The 19,492-nt window shown below is 48.1% G+C and overlaps 1 protein-coding gene across 4 annotated transcripts in view; it reads left to right on the top strand.

Annotated features, from left to right (window-relative positions):
• Window positions 1–19,492, top strand: part of LOC143289710 (exonuclease mut-7 homolog) — a 45,901-nt gene that overhangs the window by 22,687 nt on the left and 3,722 nt on the right. For all 4 annotated transcript variants that reach the window (XR_013056264.1, XR_013056265.1, XR_013056263.1 and 1 more), the window contains exons 13-20: window positions 409–470; window positions 2,489–2,625; window positions 3,167–3,276; window positions 4,636–4,729; window positions 11,324–11,443; window positions 12,000–12,160; window positions 15,118–15,288; window positions 16,673–16,726. Coding sequence is in view for 1 of the 4 variants with exons in the window: in XM_076598768.1 (XP_076454883.1) it covers window positions 409–470; window positions 2,489–2,625; window positions 3,167–3,276; window positions 4,636–4,729; window positions 11,324–11,443; window positions 12,000–12,160; window positions 15,118–15,288; window positions 16,673–16,726 (909 nt within the window). In the remaining 3 variants the exon portion in view is untranslated. The remainder of the gene's footprint in view (window positions 1–408; window positions 471–2,488; window positions 2,626–3,166; window positions 3,277–4,635; window positions 4,730–11,323; window positions 11,444–11,999; window positions 12,161–15,117; window positions 15,289–16,672; window positions 16,727–19,492) is intronic.

Genomic DNA, 19,492 nt, shown 5'->3' with positions numbered 1-19,492 from the left:
TAAAGGGCTGGTTGAAAGGACAAAGGGCTGGTTGAAAGGACAAAGGGCTGGTTGAAAGAACAATAGGGCTGGTTGAAAGGACAAAAGGGCTGGTTGAAAGAACAATAGGGCTGGTTGAAAGGACACAGGGCTGGTTGAAAGAACAATAGGGCTGGTTGAAAGGACAAAGGGCTGGTTGAAAGGACAAAAGGGCTGGTTGAAAGGACAAAAGGGCTGGTTGAAAGGACAAAAGGGCTGGTTGAAAGGACAAAGGGCTGGTTGAAAGAAGAAAGAACAAAGTGCTGGTTGAAAACCTCTTTATGTTGCCACAGCTAGTCCTCAGAAGCTTTATTAAAGGACATGTTTATTTGATGATGTATGTCATCATCATTTTCATTATTTACTATCATTGTTTTGTTTTGTTTTCAGCCAGGTGGTATAATTGGCTTTGACTCTGAATGGCGACCTGGTTTTTTTGGTCGACAAGAAAGGTAAGTCTTAACTCCTCTCAGTTCAGTAAAATTGAAAATACTTTTTCATACCACTCTGGGGCAGTACCTGCTGAGTAACAACTGACATCTGCTTCGTCAGAGTAAAAAGATAGAAAGGAGTTTGGAGAAAATAACATGCATCTTTCTGTTGAATCAGTTCACCACCCCAGTGACCATAAAGGCTGTGGTTAACCCTTCCACCGCCAGTCAGTTTAGAGTACAAAATTCCCTTGTGGTATAAACACAGAAAAGACAGTGGCTAAGAATAGCTGGGGATTCCCCCTGCGATGTATAGAAAATATGGCCTATCCTACCACCGAACATTAAGACCAGTAGGTTCATGGATAACAGACCAATGAATGGTCACCTTCTGGTGACATGGGTCCTCTACCACGCCTGTGCATAAATGTGAGCTTGGTGGTGAAAGGGTTAATGTAAGGTGAAGGTGTGAGAAACAAGCTGTTCAAATCGGTCCAGACCTAAAAGAGATCCTGCCGTTGGTGGTGAAAGGGTTAATGTAAGGTGAAGGTGTGAGGAACAAGCTGTTCAAATCGGTCCAGACCTAAAAGAGATCCTGCCGTTGGTGGTGAAAGGGTTAATGTAAGGTGAAGGTGTGAGAAACAAGCTGTTCAAATCGGTCCAGACCTAAAAGAGATCCTGCCGTTGGTGGTGAAAGGGTTAATGTAAGGTGAAGGTGTGAGGAACAAGCTGTTCAAATTGGTCCAGACCTAAAAGAGATCCTGCCGTTGGTGGTGAAAGGGTTAATGTAAGGTGGAGGTGTGATGAACAAGCTGTTCAAATCAGTCCAGACCTAAAAGAGATCCTGCCGTTGGTGGTGAAAGGGTTAATGTAAGGTGAAGGTGTGAGGAACAAGCTGTTCAAATCGGTCCAGACCTAAAAGAGATCCTGCCGTTGGTGGTGAAAGGGTTAATGTAAGGTGAAGGCGTGAGGAACAAGCTGTTCAAATCGGTCCAGACCTAAAAGAGATCCTGCCGTTGGTGGTGAAAGGGTTAATGTAAGGTGAAGGTGTGAGGAACAAGCTGTTCAAATCGGTCCAGACCTAAAAGAGATCCTGCCGTTGGTGGTGAAAGGGTTAATGTAAGGTGGAGGTGTGATGAACAAGCTGTTCAAATCGGTCCAGACCTAAAAGAGATCCTGCCGTTGGTGGTGAAAGGGTTAATGTAAGGTGAAGGTGTGAGGAACAAGCTGTTCAAATCGGTCCAGACCTAAAAGAGATCCTGCCGTTGGTGGTGAAAGGGTTAATGTAAGGTGAAGGTGTGAGGAACAAGCTGTTCAAATCGGTCCAGACCTAAAGACCGTTGGTGGTGAAGAACACAAAGGAGTCTGTGCTGTGCAGACTGCGAGCGGGGCACACTTTTTTTTACTTCTTACTTGTTGAATGGGGAGGAGGTCCCTTGATGTATTCCCTGTGATGAGCATTTCACCGTGAAACATGTGCTCATTGACTGTTGAGATCTGCATTATGTTAGACACAGACATTTCATGGCAGTTTCTCTGAAGACTTTGTTTCGTGATGTCCCTTGATGGATGCTGATGGACTTTTTGAAAGAAGTGAACATTTTAATCAGATTTGAAGGTCTTGAACTCTAGCAGTTTTTTAAACTTTGAGTGAAACGCTTGAAGTGGTGACTAGTTTTTTATTGTACTTTTATTTTACCCTTGACTTGAAGTAGATGCTAACGTGGCGATAGCCTTGAGGTGACCATTGTGGTCGACGAGGCTGTAAGCACCATGATTTGATTTGATTTGATGGTGTGAGGGTGGTGATGGTGATGGGGTGGTGAAGGTGTGAGGGTGGTGATGGTGTGAGGGTGGTGATGGTATGAGGGTGGTGACGGTGTGAGGGTGGTGATGGTGTGAGGGTGGTGATGGTGTGAGGGTGGTGATGGGGTGGTGAAGGTGTGAGGGTGGTGATGGTGTGAGGGTGGTGATGGTATGAGGGTGGTGACGGTGTGAGGGTGGTGATGGTGTGAGGGTGACATGAAGACGTGTTTCAGGGTGGCCCTGCTCCAAGTGGCGATGGCTGACCGTGTCTTTTTAGTGGACACCAGGCGGCTGGAACATGTGCTGGATGACCAGGGCTGTGAGAGGCTGGCCCTCGCTGTCTTCTGTGATGACAACGTTCTGACGCTGGGTCAGGGTGGGGTTGGGGGTGGGGGTGGGGGTGCTTGTGTACATGTGTGTGTTGTATGAGTTCAAGTCACCGAATGTGTCAATGATGTGTGTGGTGTGTTTCTGTGTGCGTGTTTTAAATAAGTTCGAGTGACTTATGTGTCAGTGATGTGTGTGATGTGTTTCTCTGTCTGTTGTAAATGTGTTTAAGTCATTGTATGTGTCAATGATGTGTGTGTGATGTGTTTCTCTGTGTGTTGTAAATGTGTTGAGTCACTGTTTGTGTCAGTGTATTCTCTGTGTGTGTTTCAGTCTGTTGTAAATGAGTTCAAGTCACTGTGCGTCAGTGATTTGTATGTAATGTGTGTCTCTGTGTATTGTATGAATTCAAGTCACTGTATGTGTCAGTGATGTGTGTAGTCTGTTTCTGTGTGCATGTTGTAAATAAGTTTGAGTCACTTATGTGTCAGTGATGTGTGTGTATGATGTGTTTCTCTGTGTGTTGTGAATGTGTTTAAGTCACTGTATGTGTCAGTGATGTGTGTGATATGTTTCTGTCTCAGGTTACGGTTTGGCAACCGACCTCCGCATGCTGGTGAAGAGTTTTCCAGCCATGAAAGATGTCATGCGTCAGATGAAGCGTGTTGTCGACATTGAACGCTTGGCCAGAGATGTGAGTTCACGTTGTGTGGCAGAGTGTGACATTGAACGCTTGGCCAGAGATGTGAGTTCACGTTGTGTGGCAGAGTGTGTGTGACATTGAACTCTTGGCCAGAGATGTGAGTTCACGTTGTGTGGCAGAGTGTGTGTGACATTGAACGCTTGGCCAGAGATGTGAGTTCACGTTGTGTGGCAGAGTGTGTGTGACATTGAACTCTTGGCCAGAGATGTGAGTTCACGCTGTGTGGCAGAGTGTGTGTGACACTGAACTCTTGGCATCACGCTGTGTGGCAGAGTGTGTGTGACATTGAACGCTTGGCCAGAGATGTGAGTTCACGTTGTGTGGCAGAGTGTGTGTGACATTGAACTCTTGGCCAGAGATGTGAGTTCACGCTGTGTGGCAGAGTGTGTGTGACACTGAACTCTTGGCCAGAGACCTTAACATTGAAACTGCTGAGCATAGAGCTGTGTGTATGTGTGTGTCTGTGTGTGTCTTGTCTTTTTCTCTTTTTTTCTCCTTTTTCTTTTGAACAGTGTTGACTTCAGCTGGACTGAAGGGTCAGTATTGGGTCGGTGTGTCCTGTCTGGCAGTACAGGTAATTGTCCTGTGTTTGACGGTGACTGGAGACACTTTGTACCAGTGTTACAGTGTTTGACAGTGACTGGAGACACTTTGTTCAGGTGTTACAGTGTTTGACAGTGACTGGGGACACTTTGTACAGGTGTTACAGTGTTTGACAGTGACTGAGGACACTTTGTACAGGTGTTACAGTGTTTGACAGTGACTGAGGACACTTTGTACAGGTGTTACAGTGTTTGACAGTGACTGGGGACATTTTGTACAGGTGTTACAGTGTTTGACGGTTACTGGGGACACTTTGTACAGGTGTTAGTGTTTGACAGTTAGTGGGGACGCTTTGTACAGGTGTTACAGTGTTTGACAGTGACTGAGGACATTTTGTACAGGTGTTACAGTGTTTGACAGTGACTGGGGACATTTTGTACAGGTGTTACAGTGTTTGACAGTGACTGGGGACACTTGTTCAGGTGTTACAGTGTTTGACAATGACTGGGGACACTTTCTTCAGGTGTTACAGTGTTTGACAGTGACTGGGGACACTTTGTTCAGGTGTTACAGTGTTGACAGTGGCTGGGGACACTTTGTTCAGGTGTTACAGTGTTTGACAGGGACTGGGGACACTTTGTTCAGGTGTTACAGTGTTGACAGTGGCTGGGGACACTTTGTTCAGGTGTTACAGTGTTTGACAGTGGCTGGGGACACTTTGTTCAGGTGTTACAGTGTTGACAGTGGCTGGGGACACTTTGTTCAGGTGTTACAGTGTTTGACAGGGACTGGGGACACTTTGTTCAGGTGCTGCAGACAAAAGCAGACAAAGACATGGATGTGTCGGAGGAAAGGACTGACGAGGCGTCGGGACAGACATGGGACAGTCCTGATGGTGATGGTCAGTGATGTGTGTGTGTGACAGGTGTATATACAGGTGTACAAGTGTGTGTGATTGTGTGACAGATGTACATGAAGGTGTACAGGTGTGTGTGTGTGTGTGTTACAGGTGTATCTACAGGTGTACATACAGGTGTGACTGTGACATGTGTATCCACAAGTATGTGTGACTGTGTGACAGGTGTATCTGCAGGTGAATATACAGGTGTGTGTGTGTGTGACTGGTGTATCTGCAGGTGTGTGTGTGACAGGTGTATCTGCAGGTGTACATAAAGGTGTGTGTGACTGTGTGACAGGTATATTTACAGGTGTGTGTGACAGGTGTATCTACAGGTGTACATACAGGTGTGTGTGTGACTGTGTAACAGGTGTATCTACAGGTGTATACAGGTGTGTGTGTGACAGGTGTATCTACAGGTGTACATATAGGCATGTGTGTGACAGGTGTGTCTACATGTGTACATACAGGTGTGTGTGTGTGTGTGTGTGAGACAGGTGTATCTACAGGTGTACATACAGGTATGTGTGATTGTGACAGGTGTATCTACAGGTGTACATACAGGTGTGTGTGACTGTGACAGGTGTATCTCCAGGTGTACATACAGGTGTGTGTGACTGTGATAGGTGTATCTCCAGGTGTACATACAGGTGTGTGTGACTGTGACAGGTGTATCTCCAGGTGTACATACAGGTGTGTGTGTGTGACTGTGACTGTGACAGATGTATCTACAGGTGTACATACAGGTGTGTGTGACTGTGACAGGTGTATCTACAGGTGTACATACAGGTGTGTGTGACTGTGACAGATGTATCTACAGGTGTACATACAGGTGTGTGTGTGACGGTGACAGGTGTATCTCCAGGTGTACATACAGGTGTGTGTGACTGTGTGACAGGTGTATCTACAGGTGTGTGTGACTGTGACAGGTGTATCTCCAGGTGTACATACAGGTGTGTGTGACTGTGATAGGTGTATCTCCAGGTGTACATACAGGTGTGTGTGACTGTGTGACAGGTGTATCTACAGGTGTGTGTGACTGTGACAGGTGTATCTACAGGTGTACATACAGGTGTGTGTGGCTGTGACAGGTGTATCTCCAGGTGTACATACAGGTGTGTGTGACTGTGACAGGTGTATCTCCAGGTGTACATACAGGTGTGTGTGGCTGTGACAGGTGTATCTCCAGGTGTACATACAGGTGTGTGTGATTGTGACAGGTGTATCTCCAGGTGTACATACAGGTGTGTGTGACTGTGATAGGTGTATCTTCAGGTGTACATACAGGTGTGTGTGACTGTGTGACAGGTGTATCTTCAGGTGTACATACAGGTGTGTGTGACTTACAGGTGTATCTACAGGTGTGTGTGTGACTGTGACAGATGTATCTACAGGTGTACATACAGGTGTGTGTGTGACTGTGACAGGTGTATCTACAGGTGTACATACAGGTGTGTGTGACTGTGACAGGTGTATCTACAGGTGTACATACACTATTACAGATGTGTGTGACTGACAGGTGTATCTACAGGTGTACATACACTATTACAGGTGTGTGTGACTATGACAGGTCTATCTCCAGGTGTACATACAGGTGTGTGTGACTGTGACAGGTGTAACTCCAGGTGTGTGTGATTGTGACAGGTGTATCTCCAGGTGTGTGTGATTGTGACAGGTGTATCTCCAGGTGTACATACAGGTGTGTGTGACTGTGACAGGTGTATCTCCAGGTGTACATACAGGTGTGTGTGACTGTGACAGGTGTATCTCCAGGTGTGTGTGACTGTGACAGGTGTATCTACAGGTGTACATACAGGTGTGTGTGACTGACAGGTGTATCTACAGGTGTACATACACTATTACAGATGTGTGTGACTGACAGGTGTATCTACAGGTGTACATACACTATTACAGGTGTGTGTGACTGTGACAGGTGTAACTCCAGGTGTACATACAGGTGTGTGTGACTGTGACAGGTGTAACTCCAGGTGTGTGTGACTGTGACAGGTGTATCTCCAGGTGTACATACAGGTGTGTGTGACTGTGACAGGTGTATCTCCAGGTGTACATACAGGTGTGTGTGACTGTGACAGGTGTATCTCCAGGTGTACATACAGGTGTGTGTGACTGTGACAGGTGTATCTACAGGTGTACATACAGGTGTGTGTGACTGTGACAGGTGTATCTCCAGGTGTACATACAGGTGTGTGTGACTGTGACAGGTGTATCTACAGGTGTACATACAGGTGTGTGTGACTGTGACAGGTGTATCTACAGGTGTACATACAGGTGTGTGTGACTGTGACAGGTGTATCTCCAGGTGTACATACAGGTGTGTGTGACTGTGACAGGTGTATCTCCAGGTGTACATACAGGTGTGTGTGACTGTGACAGGTGTAACTCCAGGTGTACATACAGGTGTGTGTGTGACTGTGACAGGTGTATCTCCAGGTGTACATACAGGTGTGTGTGACTGTGACAGGTGTAACTCCAGGTGTGTGTGACTGTGACAGGTGTATCTCCAGGTGTACATACAGGTGTGTGTGACTGTGACAGGTGTAACTCCAGGTGTGTGTGACTGTGACAGGTGTATCTACAGGTGTACATACAGGTGTGTGTGACTGACAGGTGTATCTACAGGTGTACATACACTATTACAGATGTGTGTGACTGACAGGTGTATCTACAGGTGTACATACACTATTACAGGTGTGTGTGACTGTGACAGGTGTAACTCCAGGTGTACATACAGGTGTGTGTGACTGTGACAGGTGTAACTCCAGGTGTGTGTGACTGTGACAGGTGTATCTCCAGGTGTACATACAGGTGTGTGTGACTGTGACAGGTGTATCTCCAGGTGTACATACAGGTGTGTGTGACTGTGACAGGTGTATCTACAGGTGTACATACAGGTGTGTGTGACTGTGACAGGTGTATCTCCAGGTGTACATACAGGTGTGTGTGACTGTGACAGGTGTATCTCCAGGTGTACATACAGGTGTGTGTGACTGTGACAGGTGTAACTCCAGGTGTACATACAGGTGTGTGTGTGACTGTGACAGGTGTATCTCCAGGTGTACATACAGGTGTGTGTGACTGTGACAGGTGTAACTCCAGGTGTACATACAGGTGTGTGTGACTGTGACAGGTGTATCTCCAGGTTTACATACAGGTGTGTGTGACTGTGACAGGTGTATCTCCAGGTGTACATACAGGTGTGTGTGTGACTGTGACAGGTGTATCTCCAGGTGTACATACAGGTGTGTGTGACTGTGACAGGTGTAACTCCAGGTGTACATACAGGTGTGTGTGACTGTGATAGGTGTATCTCCAGGTGTACATACAGGTGTGTGTGACTGTGACAGGTGTATCTCCAGGTGTACATACAGGTGTGTGTGACTGTGACAGGTGTATCTCCAGGTGTACATACAGGTGTGTGTGACTGTGACAGATGTATCTACAGGTGTACATACAGGTGTGTGTGTGACGGTGACAGGTGTATCTCCAGGTGTACATACAGGTGTGTGTGACTGTGTGACAGGTGTATCTACAGGTGTGTGTGACTGTGACAGGTGTATCTCCAGGTGTACATACAGGTGTGTGTGACTGTGTGACAGGTGTATCTACAGGTGTGTGTGACTGTGACAGGTGTATCTACAGGTGTACATACAGGTGTGTGTGTGACTGTGACAGGTGTATCTACAGGTGTACATACAGGTGTGTGTGACTGTGACAGGTGTATCTCCAGGTGTACATACAGGTGTGTGTGGCTGTGACAGGTGTATCTCCAGGTGTACATACAGGTGTGTGTGATTGTGACAGGTGTATCTCCAGGTGTACATACAGGTGTGTGTGACTGTGATAGGTGTATCTTCAGGTGTACATACAGGTGTGTGTGACTGTGTGACAGGTGTATCTTCAGGTGTACATACAGGTGTGTGTGACTTACAGGTGTATCTACAGGTGTGTGTGTGACTGTGACAGATGTATCTACAGGTGTACATACAGGTGTGTGTGTGTGACTGTGACAGGTGTATCTACAGGTGTACATACAGGTGTGTGTGACTGACAGGTGTATCTACAGGTGTACATACACTATTACAGATGTGTGTGACTGACAGGTGTATCTACAGGTGTACATACACTATTACAGGTGTGTGTGACTATGACAGGTCTATCTCCAGGTGTACATACAGGTGTGTGTGACTGTGACAGGTGTAACTCCAGGTGTGTGTGACTGTGACAGGTGTATCTCCAGGTGTACATACAGGTGTGTGTGACTGTGACAGGTGTAACTCCAGGTGTGTGTGACTGTGACAGGTGTATCTACAGGTGTACATACAGGTGTGTGTGACTGACAGGTGTATCTACAGGTGTACATACACTATTACAGATGTGTGTGACTGACAGGTGTATCTACAGGTGTACATACACTATTACAGGTGTGTGTGACTGTGACAGGTGTAACTCCAGGTGTACATACAGGTGTGTGTGACTGTGACAGGTGTAACTCCAGGTGTACATACAGGTGTGTGTGACTGTGACAGGTGTATCTCCAGGTGTACATACAGGTGTGTGTGACTATGACAGGTCTATCTCCAGGTGTACATACAGGTGTGTGTGACTGTGACAGGTGTAACTCCAGGTGTACATACAGGTGTGTGTGACTGTGACAGGTGTATCTACAGGTGTACATACAGGTGTGTGTGACTGTGACAGGTGTATCTCCAGGTGTACATACAGGTGTGTGTGACTGTGACAGGTGTAACTCCAGGTGTACATACAGGTGTGTGTGACTGTGACAGGTGTATCTCCAGGTGTACATACAGGTGTGTGTGACTGTGACAGGTGTAACTCCAGGTGTGTGTGATTGTGACAGGTGTATCTCCAGGTGTACATACAGGTGTGTGTGACTGTGACAGGTGTATCTCCAGGTGTACATACAGGTGTGTGTGACTGTGACAGGTGTATCTACAGGTGTACATACAGGTGTGTGTGACTGTGACAGGTGTATCTCCAGGTGTACATACAGGTGTGTGTGACTGTGACAGGTGTATCTCCAGGTGTACATACAGGTGTGTGTGACTGTGACAGGTGTAACTCCAGGTGTACATACAGGTGTGTGTGACTGTGACAGGTGTATCTCCAGGTGTACATACAGGTGTGTGTGACTGTGACAGGTGTAACTCCAGGTGTGTGTGACTGTGACAGGTGTATCTCCAGGTGTACATACAGGTGTGTGTGACTGTGACAGGTGTAACTCCAGGTGTGTGTGACTGTGACAGGTGTATCTACAGGTGTACATACAGGTGTGTGTGACTGACAGGTGTATCTACAGGTGTACATACACTATTACAGATGTGTGTGACTGACAGGTGTATCTACAGGTGTACATACACTATTACAGGTGTGTGTGACTGTGACAGGTGTAACTCCAGGTGTACATACAGGTGTGTGTGACTGTGACAGGTGTAACTCCAGGTGTGTGTGACTGTGACAGGTGTATCTCCAGGTGTACATACAGGTGTGTGTGACTGTGACAGGTGTATCTACAGGTGTACATACAGGTGTGTGTGACTGTGACAGGTGTATCTACAGGTGTACATACAGGTGTGTGTGACTGTGACAGGTGTATCTCCAGGTGTACATACAGGTGTGTGTGACTGTGACAGGTGTATCTCCAGGTGTACATACAGGTGTGTGTGACTGTGACAGGTGTAACTCCAGGTGTACATACAGGTGTGTGTGTGACTGTGACAGGTGTATCTACAGGTGTGTGTGACTGTGACAGGTGTATCTCCAGGTGTACATACAGGTGTGTGTGACTGTGACAGGTGTATCTCCAGGTGTACATACAGGTGTGTGTGTGACTGTGACAGGTGTATCTCCAGGTGTACATACAGGTGTGTGTGACTGTGACAGGTGTAACTCCAGGTGTACATACAGGTGTGTGTGACTGTGACAGGTGTATCTCCAGGTGTACATACAGGTGTGTGTGACTGTGACAGGTGTATCTCCAGGTGTACATACAGGTGTGTGTGACTGTGACAGGTGTATCTACAGGTGTACATACAGGTGTGTGTGACTGACAGGTGTATCTACAGGTGTACATACACTATTACAGATGTGTGTGACTGACAGGTGTATCTACAGGTGTACATACACTATTACAGGTGTGTGTGACTATGACAGGTCTATCTCCAGGTGTACATACAGGTGTGTGTGACTGTGACAGGTGTAACTCCAGGTGTACATACAGGTGTGTGTGACTGTGACAGGTGTATCTCCAGGTGTACATACAGGTGTGTGTGACTGTGACAGGTGTAACTCCAGGTGTGTGTGACTGTGACAGGTGTATCTCCAGGTGTACATACAGGTGTGTGTGACTGTGACAGGTGTATCTCCAGGTGTACATACAGGTGTGTGTGACTGTGACAGGTGTATCTCCAGGTGTACATACAGGTGTGTGTGACTGTGACAGGTGTAACTCCAGGTGTGTGTGATTGTGACAGGTGTATCTACAGGTGTACATACAGGTGTGTGTGACTATGACAGGTGTATCTCCAGGTGTACATACAGGTGTGTGTGATGTAACAGGCCAGGAGTCAGGCCTCAGTCAGCTGGTCCAGACATGTCTGGGAAAACCTCTCAACAAGTCGGAACAAATGTCAGACTGGGAACGTCGACCTCTGCGTCCTGAACAGATCGTTTACGCTGGTGGGTGTTGGGGGGTGGTGGTGCTGGTGGGGGGTGTTGGTGGGTGTTTGGTGGTGGTGGGTGAGGGGGGGTGTTGTGCATGCTAACAGCAAAATAATGGGAGGAATACATTGCGTGTGAAAGAGAGAGCGTCTTTGTGTTGGGCTTGGAATGTGTGTGTTTGTGTTGAGTGTATGTGTATGAATGCATATTTGTGTGTGTGTGTTTGTGTGTGTGTGTGTGTGTGTGTGTTTGTGTGTGGTGTGCATAGTTTACTAAGAGAGAGGGACAGAGAGCTGGTGTGTTTATTGTACAGATAGAGTGAGTGTTGTTGTCATGTGTGTGTATCTTTGCTGAAACCTTTGTTTTATGAAAATATGTCTTGTACCTTTTATGTAGCTGCTAGAACATTGTGAATCATGCCACACTCACATACATATATGTATGTTTGTGTATAATTATGTTTGTGTATGTGTATAGGTGTGTGTGTATATATGTGTATGTATATGATTATATATCTGTAAGTAAGTGTGTATGTGTGTGTATGTGTGTGTTTACACACACGTGTGTGATTCAGCTCTTGACGCCTACGTACTGTTGGAGCTGTATGATCACCTCCAGGGGGCAGCACAGAGCTCGGGTCGCCAGGTCAACATGGAGCCCACACTCTCCCTACAGTGGCTCAGTCCCTCCAAGAATGAACGTCGTCGCGCCAAAGCCACGAGGAATGCTCAGAGGGTGGGCTGGTGTGTGTGTGTGAGTGTGTGTGTGGTTTGAGAGTTTGGGGCCCACACTGGTGTAGATAGTGATATTGGGGGCAGTTTGGGGCCCACACTGGTGTAGATAGTGATATTGGGGGCAGTTTGGGGCCCACACTGGTGCAGATACAGTGGTATTGTGGGCAGTTTGGGGCCCACACTGGTGTAGATAGTGGTATTGGGGGCAGTTTGGGGCCCACACTGGTGTAGATAGTGATATTGGGGGCAGTTTGGGGCCCACACTGGTGTAGATAGTGATATTGGGGGCAGTTTGGGGCCCACACTGGTGTAGATAGTGATATTGGGGGCAGTTTGGGGCCCACACTGGTGTAGATAGTGATATTGGGGGCAGTTTGGGGCCCACACTGCTGTCTAGGCTATAAGCAGAACCACACACTTAGCTGACTGCGAGATCCCCCTAACAGGCCTGATAGTGCCAGACACTGCACTGATAAGTACCAGCTGCTGTGCCTGCTAACCCGTCACTGACCCTTCTTTGTCTTCTATTAAAGCGTGGCAATTTGCGCGCCTCTTTTGAGCAGGCTGGTGAGCATACTCCTATTTCTGCGGCATTAATGTTTTGCACCATTGGAAAGAGCGGACACTTATCTTTTTGATGGTGGTAGTACTTTCCTTGGCTGGTAAATATTTTTTAAGATAGCAGCATTTACTTGAGAGAACTGTGGTGACAATTGTGACTGGCGGTGGTGTGGTTTTTTTCATAGCAGAAGTACCGTGAGTTTGGTTTTCCTTCACATTCTGTTCTCTCACATTTCTTTCTTTCATTCCTTTCTTTCATTCTGTTTTCTTCCCTGTCTTTCTTTCGTGCTGTTTCTTTCCCTCTCTTTCTCTCCTTCATCCCTTCCTTTCTTTCGCGCTGTTTCCTTCCCTCTCTTTCTCTCCTTCTCCTTCTCCTTCATCCCTTCCTTTCTTTCATTCTGTTTCCTTCTCTCTCTTTCTTTCGTCAGTGCTGCTTTCTCCCCTCTCTTTCTTTCTGTTTTCTTCCCTCTCTTTCTTTCATGCTGTTTCCTTCCTTCTCTTTCTCTCCTTCATCCCTTTCTTTCTTTCATCCTGTTTTCTTCCATCTCATTCTCTCGTTCTTTCTTCTTTTTTTTATTTTATTTTATTTCACTGTTTCTTTTTCACCTCCCATCTCCTGTTGTTCTTTGTTTCTGTTTATTCTCTCTCTCTCTGTCTCTCTGTCTCTGTCATCCTTTCTGTTTATCTTTCCTATTTCTTTCATTTGTTCTTCCTGTTTCTCTCACCCCTTCACCCCCACCCCTTTCTCTTCCCACGCCCTTCTTACTTTCATTAATCTCTCTCATCACCCATTCTTCCTGTTTCATCTCTTATTTATGTTTTCTTCTTTCTCTTTCTCACTCTTTTTTTCTTTCATCTCTCTGCTCGCCCCCCTCTCTGACATTTTCTTTCTTTTTGCACTTCTTTGTTTCTTTCCTCTTATTCCTCTGTCTGTCTGGCACACATATTCTCTGCCAATGACTGTGTGATGAAGACTACCATTTTAACAGTTCTAGATTTAACACACACACACACACACAAACCAGCAGAAATTTTTCTTACAAACCACCAGAACAAACTGCCATCCACACCCCATACACGTGGCTGTGGTTTTCTTCAATGTGCGTGAATGACTGAATCAGTGCGCCTGTGGAGTACTTGTACAAGCTGCAAAACAGTTGTGATCTTTAACACGCCACAGCTTCCTTCAGAATTTCCAGCTATCGACACAGGTTAGTGAGAGGCATGCTGATGTGTAATGCTGTGCATGGAATGTATTGTCTGTGTTGAGCGAAATTTGTGAGATTAGATTCAGTGTTTTAAAAATGTGTCAAAATGCATGTTAACAAACTGGTGGTAAGCATACCTGCTTTTTTCAAACAGTTATCCTGAGAAAAATAATCGGATGTTCACATTTGAGTTTCCTATCGTTTTAAAGCTAAGACTGTGCTCTTTCAAACCATACTATTTATTAAGCGACTGCGATGACAAGCAATGTGTTATCAAAAGTTAACGAAGAGGTGTTGTTTTCTCCCTGTGGCCGCTGCCATCGCGCGGAACAGCACACTGGTCTTTCTCCCTCCCAACAGCTGATAACGGCTGGAGGCGCAACGTGAAAGAGAAGTCGTAGCGTTTTGTGCTCTCAGTTCTTCCAAGTTAAAGCTCCAACCCTTCCGGCGGTAGCGTGTTATTTTTAGGCGGCGCTTTTCCCTCCTGAGTTGAATGCAGGGTCAAGTTCGCTCCTCAGATGAACTAAACGTCAAGCGCTGAACACGTGTGCCCACACTGGTGTAGATACAGTGGTATTGGGGGCAGTTTGGGGCCCACACTGGTGTAGATAGTGATATTGGGGGCAGTTTGGGGCCCACACTGGTGTAGGTACAGTCATATTGGGGGCAGTTTGGGGCCCACACTGGTGTAGGTACAGTCATATTGGGGCCCACACTGGTGTAGATAGTGATATTGGGGGCAGTCTGGGGCCCACACTGGTGTAGGTACAGTCATATTGGGGGCAGTTTGGGGCCCACACTGGTGTAGATAGTGATATTGGGGGCAGTTTGGGGCCCACACTGGTGTAGATAGTGATATTGGGGGCAGTTTGGGGCCCACACTGGTGTAGGTACAGTGATATTGTGGGCAGTTTGGGGCCCACACTGGTGTAGGTACAGTGATATTGGGGGCAGTTTGGGGCCCACACTGGTGTAGATAGTGATATTGGGGGCAGTTTGGGGCCCACACTGGTGTAGGTACAGTGATATTGGGGGCAGTTTGGGGCCCACACTGGTGTAGGTACAGTGGTATGCCCATCAAAAAACATAAATCGTACTGTAATTACAACATAAAAATTTTATTTATCACTGAAATCAATATATGCTGACCAAAGCAAAGCCCACAACTCCCTGTGGTGTGATGGTGCAGGCCCCAGGTCGCAGACCACCCCCCCCACAGAGAAACCTCACCCCCAGCTGGGTCAGCGATCTGCGTGTGGTGGTGGACAGCAGTCTGGTGGGTCTGGGCAACCAGCTGAGGATGTGTGGGGTCGATGTTCGAATCCTGGACGACAGCAGCCCTCATTCTGAAATCATTCAGGTGACGCTTCTTTTGGCTGGTGGTGACGGGGGTGAGGCACTGAGTGCAGGGTCTGTGTGTGGTGTGGCGTTCAGTGTGGCGTGCAGTGTGTGTGTGTGGTGTGCAATGTGTGTGATGTATGTGGTGTGCAGTGTGTGTGGCGTGCAGAGTGGCGTGCAGGGTGTGTGGCGTGCAGAGTGGCGTGCAGGGTGTGTGGCGTGCCGAGTGGCGTGCAGGGTGTGTGGCGTGCAGAGTGGAGTGCAGGGTGTGTGGCGTGCAGAGTGTGTGGCGTGCAGAGTGGTGTGCGGTGTGTGTGGCGTGCAGAGTGGTGTGCGGGGTGTGTGGCGTGCAGGGGGGTGTGTGGCGTGCAGGGTGTGTGGTGTGCAGAGTGGTGTGCAGTGGGCGTGGTGTGCAGAGTGGTGTGCAGAGGGCGTGCAGTGTGTGGTGTGCAGTGGGCGTGCAGGGTGTGTGGCGTGCAGAGTGCAGTGGGCGTGCAGGGTGTGTGGTGTGCAGAGTGGTGTGCAGTCGGCGTGCAGGGTGTGTGGTGTGCAGAGTGGTGTGCAGTCGGCGTGCAGGGTGTGTGGTGTGCAGTGGGCGTGCAGGGTGTGTGGTGTGCAGAGTGGTGTGCAGAGGGCGTGCAGTGTGTGTGGTGTGCAGTGGGCGTGCAGGGTGTGTGGCGTGCAGAGTGCAGTGGGCGTGCAGTGTGTGGTGTGCAGTGGGCATGTGGAGTGTGGCGTGCAGGGTGTGTGGCGTGCAGGGTGTGGAGTGTGTGGTGTGCAGGGTGTGTGGTGTGCAGTGTGTGTGTGGTGTCTGTGGCGTGTGGGGTGTGCAGTGGGCATGCGGTGTGCAGGGTGTGTGGAGTGCAGGGTGTGTGCCGTGCAGGGTGTGTGCCGTGCAGTGGGCGCGTGGTGTGCAGTGTGTGTGTGTAGTGCAGGGTGTGCGGTGTGCAGTGTGCGCGGAGTGCAAGGTGTGTGGTGTGCAGTGTGTGTGTGGCGTGCAGGGTGTGTGGCGTGCATGGTGTGTGGCGTGCAGTGTGTGTGTGGTGTGCAGTGCGTGTGGTGTGTGTGGAGTGCAGGGTGTGTGGGGTGTGCAGTGTGTGTGGTGTGCAGTGTGGCGTGCAGTGTGTGTGTGGTGTGCAGTGCGTGTGGTGTGTGTGGAGTGCAGGGTGTGTGGGGTGTGCAGTGTGTGTGGTGTGCAGTGTATGTTTGTGGTGGCATGTGTGTGTGTGAATAAATAAGTGTGGGTGTTGGTGCTTCAGAAATGGTTGTTTTTTTACCAGTATATATACACAAACAGACCTATGTGTTTGAACTCTTATGTGTGGCATCATTTGAAAATGTGGCAAAGAAATGATATAGTTTTTGACCATGTTCCACAAGGTGATGTGGTTGTGTACCTGTTCCAGATGTGTCTGAAGGAGGGTCGCATCGCTCTGTCCACAGGTACACCTTTCCCCCAGGTGAGAACACTGTGTGCTGCTGATCACCTCATGATGTGTGGGTCAGTGTCAGTACAATGTGGGTCAGTGTTAGGAGTGTGGGTCAGTGTGTCAGTACAGTGTGGGTCAGTAAGTCAGTACAGTAGGGTCAGTGTCAGTAGTGTGGGTCAGTGTGTCAGTACAGTGTGGGTCAGTGGCATTGCAGTGTGGGTCATAAGTCAGTACAGTAGGGTCAGTGTCAGTATAGTGTGGGTCAGTGGCAGTACAGTGTCAGTGCAGTGTGGGTCAGTAAGTCAGTACAGTGTGGGTCAGTGTCAGTAGTGTGGGTCAGTAAGTCAGTACAGTAGTGTCAGTGCAGTGTGGATCAGTGCAGTGTGGGTCAGTAAGTCAGTACAGTGTGGGTCAGTACAGTCAGTAGTGTGGGTCAGTGGCAGTACAGTGTGGGTCAGTGGCAGTACAGTGTGGATCAGTACAGTGTGGGTCAGTAAGTCAGTACAGTGTGTGTGTGTGTCAGTGTCAGTAGTGTGGGTCAGTGCAGTGTGGGTCAGTGCAAGTACGGGTCAGTGTCAGTACAGTGTGGGTCAGTGGCAGTACAGTGGGTCAGTGTCAATGCAGTGTGGGTCAGTACAGTGTGGGTCAGTGTCAGTAGTATGGGTCAGTACAGTCAGTGTGGGTCAGTGGCAGTACAGTGTGTCAGTGCAGTGTGGGTCAGTAAGTCAGTACAGTGTGGGTCAGTGGCAGTACAGTGTGTCAGTGCAGTGTGGGTCAGTAAGTCAGTACAGTGTGGGTCAGTGGCAGTACAGTGTGTCAGTGCAGTGTGGGTCAGTAAGTCAGTACAGTGTGGGTCAGTGGCAGTACAGTGTGTCAGTGCAGTGTGGGTCAGTAAGTCAGTACAGTGTGGGTCAGTGGCAGTACAGTGTGTCAGTGCAGTGTGGGTCAGTAAGTCAGTACAGTGTGTGTGTGTCAGTGTCAGTAGTGTGGGTCAGTGTCAGTAGTGTGGGTCAGTGCAGTGTGGGTCAGTGCGGTGTGGGTCAGTACAGTGTGGGTCAGTGTGTCAGTACAGTGTGGGTCAGTGTCAGTGCAGTGTGGGTCAGTGCAGTGTGGGTCAGTGTCAGTGCAGTGTGGGTCAGTGTCAGTAGTATGGGTCAGTACAGTCAGTGTGGGTCAGTGTCAGTACAGTGTGGGTCAGTGTCAGTGTGGGTCAGTAAAGTGTGGGTCAGTGTCAGTAGTGTGGGTCAGTACAGTGTGGGTCAGTGTGTCAGTACAGTGTGGGTCAGTGTCAGTAGTATGGGTCAGTACAGTCAGTGTGGGTCAGTGTCAGTACAGAGTGGGTCAGTACAGTCAGTGTGGGTCAGTGTGTCAGGAGTGTGGGTCAGTGTGTCAGTACAGTGTGGGTCAGTAAGTCAGTACAGTAGGGTCAGTACAGTGTGGGTCAGTGTCAGTGCAGTGTGGGTCAGTGTCAGTGCAGTGTGGGTCAGTGTCAGTGCAGTGTGGGTCAGTAAGTCAGTACAGTGTGGGTCAGTGTCAGTAGTGTGGGTCAGTGTAGTCAGTGCGGGTCAGTGTCAGTACAGTGCAGGTCAGTGTCAGTAGTGTGGGTCAGTACAGTGTGGGTCAGGGTCAGTACAGTGTGGGTCAGTGCAGTGTGGATTAGCAGAATGTGGGTCTGGGTCAGCACAGTGTGGGTCAGTGTTAGTACAGTGTGTGTCAGTACAGTGTGGGTCAGTGTCAGTATAGTGTGGGTCAGTATAGTGTGGGTCAGTGTCAGTATATTTGTATATGTCTTTCTTTTTATCACAACAGATTTCTGTGTGTGAAATTTGGGCTGCTCTCCCCAGAGAGAGCGCATGGCTACACTACAGTGCCACCCATTTTTTGGCGTTTTTTCCCGTGTGCAGTTTTATTTGTGTTTCCTATCGAAGTGGATTTTTCTACAGAATTCTGCCAGGAACAACCCTTTTGTTGCCGGGGGTTCTTTTATGTGCGCTAAGTGCATGCTGCTCATGGGACCTTGGTTTATCATCTCATCCAAATAACTAGCATCCAGACCACCACTCAAAGTCTAGTGGAGGGGGAGAAAATAGTGGTGGCTGAGCCGTGATTCGAACCAGCACGCTCAGATTCTCTCGCTTCCTAGGCGGACGTGTTACCTCTAGGCCATCACTCCACTTTATATATATAGAGAGAGAGTGTTGTGCTGTGTATGGTGGATCAAACCACATTCTTTGATGAGATCAACAATGATGAAGGATTATCTGTGGTGATGGTGATTGCTGTCTTCTCCAGTGTTCGTGGACTGCGACTCCCACCTTCACTGGTATGTACCAGTGGGCTTTTACATGTAGGACCTTTCTTACCCCACCATGTAGGCAGCCATACTCCGTTTTCAGGAATGTACACGCTGGTGTTTTCTTGTTTCCATAACCCACCAAACCTTGGCATAGATCATGGGATCTTAGACATTTATCGTTTGATCTTCTGTACGGGTACAGACCAAAGAGGGTTCAGGTACTGGCAGTCCTTGGAGATCAGAAAAATCAAGCACGCCATGAGGACTGGAACACAGGACCCTCAGATTGAATCTCCAACGCTTTAACTGTGTGCCTGTACAGATAGAGCAGTGTGTACAGTGTATAACTGTTACCTGTACAGATAGAGCAGTGTTTGTACAGTGTATAACTGTTACCTGTACAGATAGAGCAGTGTTTGTACAGTGTATAACTGTTACCTGTACAGATAGAGCAGTGTTTGTACAGTGTATAACTGTTACTGTACAGATAGAGCAGTGTT

Source organism: Babylonia areolata, chromosome 14 (assembly GCF_041734735.1).
Source record: "Babylonia areolata isolate BAREFJ2019XMU chromosome 14, ASM4173473v1, whole genome shotgun sequence".
Classification (NCBI taxonomy): domain Eukaryota; kingdom Metazoa; phylum Mollusca; class Gastropoda; order Neogastropoda; family Buccinidae; genus Babylonia; species Babylonia areolata.
Note: the sequence above shows the minus strand (reverse complement) of the source record. Positions and strands in the feature narration are given on the sequence as shown.